The 8,363-nt window shown below is 37.0% G+C and overlaps 1 protein-coding gene across 1 annotated transcript in view; it reads left to right on the top strand.

Moving 5' to 3' along the window:
- The first annotated feature begins 5,933 nt into the window (after positions 1-5,933).
- LOC118751625 (homeobox protein unc-4-like) overlaps positions 5,934-8,363 on the top strand; it is a 37,371-nt gene continuing 34,941 nt past the window's right edge. The window contains exon 1 of the mRNA XM_036486442.1: positions 5,934-7,214. Coding sequence (XP_036342335.1) covers positions 6,635-7,214 — 580 coding nt within the window. The 5' untranslated portion in view covers positions 5,934-6,634. The remainder of the gene's footprint in view (positions 7,215-8,363) is intronic.

Genomic DNA, 8,363 nt, shown 5'->3' with positions numbered 1-8,363 from the left:
GAATCGAGTCTTAAGATAAAATAAAGAGAAATCTTTCAGAAACAGTGCTAATGGTGTATTAAATATAGTGTTTTCTAGTGGAATGGGAGCCAAAATCCAAAATTTAATAAAAAAGTGACATTTTGAACAGTATTTTGAGGGTTCAGTTATTGTTGTTGTAACTTCTCTATAGTTTTCCTATATTATATGATCATTTATCTTCACGATAAAAAGAATTTTCATTCCATTATCTCTTTTCTAAGCGAAGATCTACGATTTTGAAAAAAACTCGTGTTTTGCCTATAGTGCGACGCCTCTAGCCATTGTGTATCACAACTTTAAGTTATCGATGCAAATTTTTTTTAAACCCCCCTCCCCCCCTTCGCCAAATCATGGCTACGCCGCTGGGTCGGAGAAGGAGTGGTCAATTGAGACATGCCACTCACTGATATTTTCTAGAAAGCTACCCGACACAAGAGAGATGTCTAGTACCTCCCTTCTGTTAGAGGTTACAAATGTTGGCCTACATCCGATATTACAAATTGCTAGGCTATTTGAGAAAATAAAATCGATAAGAGACTCACCCCGTTTGTTTATGTCCGTGGATCCCCACAGCGAATGATGAGCATTCGCATCGGTGCCGATAACGATGGGGAACTTCCTCTTGTTGGCCTCTTTCACAACGTCCCGCAACCGAGTCGGGGGATAAGTGGCGTGGTCGTGTGCCATGTACGATGAGACCAGCCAGAGTGGTTTGGATCGTACTTCCACGCTTACGCTCACCGTGTCCTCGTCACTGAACTGTGTGAGTAGAAGATAAGAGAAGTTTTTCTTTATTAAAATGCATGATATAATCTTACCTGCCTCAGGGGTTGACACGACATGATACGCATTAGAATTGAGTCCGCAAATCTTCTGGTGTACCACCCAAGGTTCCTGGACAAATATAAGCTCCTCTCCTCTTTCGTCTAGGTGCAGGAGCAGAGCAACTCCCCAATTTTAGATGGAAGTAATAAGTTCAAATCAAAAATGTTTAATGTCTCTTTCGGCAATCTTTCTCGGAGATCGAGCAAAATATTATCCAATAGCGGTATAAATATTGCCTTCCGATAATAATCTTCAGCGTTAGACGCACGATAGTTAGCCCGAAAATTTTGTCTATTCGCTCTCCGAGGAATATGGTTACCAAACGTACTATAATATATAGTATTGTACTTCCGATCGGAATACTATATACTGTTGGAAAAAAATATAGTATGCGAAAGTACTATATTTCCTCAGCTTTAAATATAAATATATTTCAAAAAACATATTTTTAAAAACACTAAGAAAGAATTAACAAATTTATTTAAAATTATTTCTTTTCTACTCTATTCCAGCAACTTCGGCATTCACAGTAAGAACTTTTTCCATTACTTAAAAGGCGTTTTTTCTTCTAAATAAAATACTATATATATTTGAAGTGTACTATACTTTTCCGATTTTTTTTTTTAAATACTATAAATATCTTAGAAAATGTTGGCAACCCTACCGAGGAAGGACAATGTCAAAATCCAATTCTTTAGCAATATCTGTAACTTTCAGAAAATCATATATCAGAAAAATGTGTGTCGCCTTTTCTCTATAATTTAGAAGAATATTCACAGTGCCATTGACTGCTTCGCTAGCATGATTCAAGTCAAGCGAGGGCGTTTGGAGAAGTAAACTTTTAAATTTTAATTTTTTAATTTAACTTTTTAATTTTTATTATATTTTTCAAGTCATTAATATTTTTATGCGCATACAAATGTCTGGTTACACAGTTCAAAGTGAAATTTCCTACATACGTGCACCGCGGAAATAGACAAAAAGTAGTATCAGAAATTCGATTTGACATATGTAGATACATACATACATACATTCATAGTATCTACATACCCCTTGTTTTTACGTTGACGAAGAATTTTACACGATTTCTTATTCTATAAATAATCTTGTGCAAGCCTAAAAAATGGTTACAATTGAAGATTAAAAAAAAAAAATTTTAAATTTGTTTTTTCCAATTTCTCGTTTGAGGTAATAGATATATTTTATCCGAAATTTTGCTTTTTCATGCTCTGCCGGAGGCTTCATCGCCCCGCGCCCCCCTGTATCCGCCACTGATTGCATTTGACATTGCTCTCAGAAGAACCATCCTATAAAGTCAAATAGAAAAAAAAAAATTTAATGAATTTTGGATCGTTTGTTTACATTTTTTGGCATAATAGTACCTTAAAAGAGAGCCGACCGGAGTTGTTGTCAGACCTTGTTTAATACACCTTGACTATAACCAAATAATGTAACTATGTTAACGAAATCACGTGTGGAGAGAAAAAAATTTAGTGGATGTAACTAACTAAACTCTTTTCTCAGTGTAGCTTTTAAATTCAGAGCAACGAAAAAGGGTGTCGAACATCGAGACAACTTCAAATTTTTCTCTATTGTCTTGGAAAAGTTAAGGGTAGTATGGAAATTTGTACGCAAAAGGTTAGCCTTTGTTATGGTGTAAACATCGTTTAAATCATTGCCAACATGCCTCAAAAAAGTAGATACATATCTATGCATATACATACATACATATGTATGTGGATGTATATACATATGTACATACATATGGAGATGTTTATATATGTATGTATATGGATATGTATGTATGTATACCCTGTGGGGAAAATCTCCAGTTCTGAACTGGGGCGCTTCTAGTACATTTAGACCCAGTACTGGTTCGCGATAAATCTCTTTTGCATGCAAGCAACTGGCGAATTTAACATGGCGATGTCCTAGGAAGTGTCAATTGCCCCCCCGCTGCAACCCTTCTTCGATAGTTCCGAACTAGTCCTAAATTCTATAGTTCCGACCCAGTTCTGAAATCGACAGACGAAAGAAAAAAGTATCATGATTTTTCAATCTTTTGGTTCTTCCGTGTGTGCAATTTTAAGTTATTTTGGAAGAAATGTGTTTTCAATTTGAAATTAAATTTGTTTGAATGATTGTAAGAAATGTACGTTTACATACCTTTAGCTGTAGCTGAGTTTGCAGAGGTGCTCGCTGTTATTTCTTAGATTCCAGACGGTCCCAAGATGTTGAAATGTTAACACAAATTTTAGTTTTGTGTTACCAAGCTATGAAAAAGCATCTGCGAAGCGCAGAATAGAAGCCTATCTATGTAAAGTAAACAAGCCCCCCGCTGCATCCCTTATTCGATAGTTCCGAATTAGTTCTAAATTCGACAAATAAGATCTAGTTCGTTCTGTATCCCTTTTTCTATAGTTCCGAACCATTTCTAAATTCGTCACTTTAGATATCGATTTCTAGTGAAAAAACTGAAATAAATTAGTTTTTTAAAAGTACCACTTTTCTCCGATTTTGGACTGGTGGGGATTTAGTTCCTATCGTACTAGTTCCTTTTAACTATTAACTGTGTATTTTGTTCGAAAAAAGCTAACTACTTTTGTGGGGCGATGGCCGCAAAAAAGTCAGACCTGGATACCTCTGCATTACATGTCAATAACTTGTAACTAACTACTTTTGGACATAAAATATCAATAAGAAAAACAAAATATTTTTTTGTTTTTTTACTTTTTTATTTACTTATTTATTTACTTTATTTTATTACCCTGCAGTGAAAAATTATCAATTGTTAAAACTAACCAACTTATAGTTAGCTTTTTGGCGAGATTTCGATTAATACCTCACTTTTAATTAGCTATGACAAAACCAACTTAAAGTGAATTGTGAAGTCGTGCAGGAGTCATGCAGACGCAATCGGGAGTTGGTTTTCTTTACAAGTTTCTATTAAATATCCTCATACAAAAATTACTTTCAATACACTTTTTTTTCTGAACTTCGCAGATTCCGTTTCATATTCAGGACAAATAAAAGGAAGATCGAAATTTTATACTATCATTTTGAAGTTATGTCTGACGGTGTTCGAATATGGGGCCACCCAGAGCAGAATATGTAAACAAATATGAAATGTACCCTGCAAGGAGTGACGTTAGCTTATACCTAACTTTAGTCTGTTTACGCGAACACTAGTGCTAACTATTAACTGTGTATTTTGTTCGAAAAAAGCTAACTACTTTTGTGGGGCGATGGCCGCAAAAAAGTCAGACCTGGATACCTCTGCATTACATGTCAACTAACTTGTAACTAACTACTTTTGGACATAAAATATCAATAAGAAAAACAAAATATTTTCTTGTTTTTTTTACTTTTTTATTTACTTATTTATTTACTTTATTTTATTACATTTCATATTTGTTTACATATTCTGCTCGGGTGGCCCCATATTCGAACACCGTCAGACATAACTGATAAAATGATAGTATAAAATTTCGATCTTCCTTTTATTTGTCCTGAATATGAAAAAGAATCTGCGAAGTTCAGCAAAAAAGTGTATTGAAAGTAATTTTTGTATGAGGATATTTAATAGAAACTTGTAAAGAAAAACAACTCCCGATTGCGTCTGCATGACTCCTGCACGACTTTACAATTCACTTTAAGTTGGTTTTGTCATAGCTAATTAAAAGTGATGTATTAATCGAAATCTCGCCAAAAAGCTAACTATTAGTTGGTTAGTTTTAACAATTGATAATTTTTCACTGCAGGGTACATATGTATGTAACCAGAACACCATAAACCATTGCAACAACTGCGGCCGAAGAACTCCGACGTTAAGCGACCAAACAAACATGCCTCCTCTTCCAGTGGAACTACTTCAGCCCATCTTCTCTGTCGCTGCCGGAAAGCAACAGAGGCACTTATAGCAACAAATGCACAAATAATAATTTTATGAGCGAAAATTGAAAAATATCGAATAACTCCGCCCTGCACAACCCCTACACACAACCACAATGCTCACTTTTCTCTGAGTTCACGCGCACAGTTATCGTTGCGCTAAATTGATAAAATCTAAAGAAAAGTGAAAAATAACGCATACATATGTCGAAAATTCCCTCTATTAAACCAGTATTTGCAGTTCTTCATTATTCTTTCTCCCTCTAGCACACTGCCTTTGCTTATAGGCGAATACGCTGCTGAAAAGATTTGACTGGTGGTGTTGGTGCTCGGAAGCGCAGCCATTGTCGTCCATATTGGAAACGACGTAGGTCATATGAACATACAAATGAATGTTTCACTTGCCAAATCGATTAACTCGGGTAACAAAAAGTTGAGAGATGCGATCAAATAATGTAGGTACAATATAAACATATAGTAATACTATAATAGTATGTATGTATATTTTTAAATTCCCTTTATAATTTAAATTTAAATAAATAATGTTATATATATATATATATTATATATTAGTATATATTATATAAAGTTAAAATAAATACAATAAGTTATGACTATATGTTGTTACCCACGGGTTTGACGCTCAAATTTAAGACTTGTCCAAAAGTGAAGTTAATCGATTTGGTAATTTAGGCATTCAAAAATGTATCTGAATATGTATGTATGTATGTTTGTAAATGTATTTATTTGGCAGTAAAGCGAACTGTTAATGAACAATTAAGGTAGTCAGAGTGGAAAAGTTTCGAAAGGGGAGTTTTCGACGAATGCTGAGTCCCTTGCAATAGATATGTACATAGTCTTCAAGTTGGTTGAACCGGTGGTGGAGGTGGTAGCGGCAACTTTACCAAAGCCAACAACGCTGTCTAAGGAATAGAATTAAGCGATTGTTTGATGAATTTCCTACTCGCTCGCACCAATGTCAAAGCAGTCGCGCTCCATAGTGATCTCCTTCTGGCATCCATCATTCAACACCTGGGCCGTGGCCGTCGTACGTTTAGCGATTGATTGCGGTTAGGCATGGCTGTGGTGGTGGTAGTTTTGTGGTGGCAATGGCAACAATCCCGTGCCAGTACATCGGCGCCTGTTCGCTCACTGATTCGTTAACTTATGGCTGCTTTCCGCTTACGGCTGTTGGTACATCGTTAATCCCTGTAGTTTGGTTTACAGGCGTCTAGGTTCGGGCGCTGCACTCAGTTCAAATTGAATTTTCATGGTGAGCGCTCGTTGGCAAGTTGTTGCGTTCGGTTCGGTTAATAGCACATTTCGGCCTGTGCTACCGTCGGTGGTTCATTTGCTTGAGTTGAGATTTTATGGAGCTATTGCCAAGGGAGACGAGTAGGATGTGTGCGGTTCGGGTCCATTGGCAAGCGGTGGTAATTCAGTTGGCCGAGGTCTAAACCGGAATTCACTTCATCGGTTGCGTTGTGTGCCGAGCACGTTGCGTGCGACTGCAATTATTTTTATTAACACCACCACAAATTGAATCTTAATTGATTGGCACAATAAGCTAACAATAACAACAGCAATAATAATATCAAATTTCTATTTATAATAAGATTATTACGAAAGGAGTATGCTAACAAAAAGATTGTGAATACATACATGCATATGTAGATATATAAAAATATACGCACATACATACATACATACCAATATAATCGATATATGTGAATTCAGTGAATTTAATGTGTAACTTGGAGTGCCCAAAATTTTTTTATTAAAATATTTGCGATAATTTCATGCGAATTTTCTGACATTTCATGCGGCAACAGCAGCAACAATTCTTGTAGTGTGTTGCTATACACAAAAACGCTCGTGGCTAGTGAGCGTCTTCAGAATGGTGTTAGAGCAACAGCTGCAGCAACAACAACAAAATCTGCAGTTACAACGCATATCAACACAAGCGCGTTTAAGTCCGACGGCAGATACCGCCAGCAGTTCTGATAGCGTTGCGGTGAGTGGTGGTATTGCTTCCTCGTGTCCCGGAACATTCGCCCGCTCGACGGGTGCTGCCGCCACCATGCCGCCGGAAGGTTTACACCCGACGGCGGCTTTACAATTGTACGCTGCTGCAGCCCAGTTGGCTCCAGGCGGAGTACGCGTTCCGCCTTGGGGGCCATTCCTGCAATTTGGTGTGCCGGGTGTATTTGCCGGCCGCCCGTTTTTGGGCCGTCCACGTTTCGAGGCCAACTCGCAAAATGCTGCCGCTGCCGCTGCGGCCTCGCAAATGGCGGTAAATGCAAGTAATGCCTTCGCTAATCTAACGGGGCTAAGTGTGGCGATGCGGAATGTATCCGCCGTGCAAACTACTGCGGCTGCAGCTGTAGCCACAGTGGCCATTCAACACCGCTTAATGATTGGAAATCGGCAAAATTTGGCAGCGGGTCCTCCAAGTGAAGGATCAAATGAGGATGGAGGTGAGTGTAACTCATATGTGAATCATCGAATTAAAGTTTTTTTAACTTTATCTCATTTAGCTTAAAAGAAATATGTATATTAGGGTGCACCTTATTTTTCCACTTTGACCCACAACAGGTTCGACAGGTTCATCGGGTCATAAAAATGTGCTCTGCCAAAAATTTTCAAAATCTGATAATGGAAAGATTTGCCATAAAGTTATACAAAAAAAACCTCTATAAATTCCAAAATTTCAGTTGATTGATAGTCCCTTTTCAATATTTTATGTTAAATTTAGTAAATTATAGTAACTTAAGGGCTCTTAAGGCAAGTCTTTTCGTTATCCGATTTTGAAAATTTTTCGCAGAGCAGATTTTTGTGACCAAACGAACCTATATAGGGGCCGAGCTTCTCCTCCGTTTGTGGCGTGCGCCTTGATGTTGTTACACAAAGGGGAGGGGTCTACAGTTATACGCCGAATCCGAAGGGCGATTATATTTTTATGAGAAGCTGTTTTTCATGACAAAAGTACACTCGGAGGTTTGCCATTTCCTGCCGAGGGTCGACAGTGCTGCACAGTGGTCTGAATTGTGAATCTAGCGGGACAAAACTATTTCAACAGGTTCGTGTTGATGGATTTGTACACCACTTCGTATCCACTAGTTTATGAGACCACTGATTACAAATCTTCGGTCAGGTTTCAAAAAATCAATATGGCGGACAAATTTTTTAAAATTGATTGAATTCGTTCAAAACTTGTTACTTGGGGGTTTTAGGGGGCTCTGATTATGAATCTGCCAAGAATTTTTAAAATTAAAAATGGCTGATGCAATATGGCGGAGAAATTTTTCAAAATTGATTGAATTCGCTCGAAACTTGTTACTCGCGGGTTCTTGGCGCGATATTGGAGAAACTATTCTCAAAATTGAAAAGAATTGTATGGGTGTCTTAAAAGCGCTAAATGAGTATATTTTACCTTAAAGCCAACACTTCACAGAATTAGTTTTTATAAATTTCAAGTCGGAACTCAGCCAAACTACATATGTATGTATGTATTTAGTTTTTTTTTTCTATTTGAAAATGAAATTAAAATAATTTCAAGTTCAACTTTTCACGTTGAACTTACAAAGCTATAAAAAAGTTATTTACTAAATTTAAGAATTTATGAA

This window comes from Rhagoletis pomonella, unplaced genomic scaffold (genome assembly GCF_013731165.1).
Source record: "Rhagoletis pomonella isolate Grant_MI unplaced genomic scaffold, Rhpom_1.0 Rhpom_scaffold_00864, whole genome shotgun sequence".
In the NCBI taxonomy this organism is placed as follows: domain Eukaryota; kingdom Metazoa; phylum Arthropoda; class Insecta; order Diptera; family Tephritidae; genus Rhagoletis; species Rhagoletis pomonella.
Note: the sequence above shows the minus strand (reverse complement) of the source record. Positions and strands in the feature narration are given on the sequence as shown.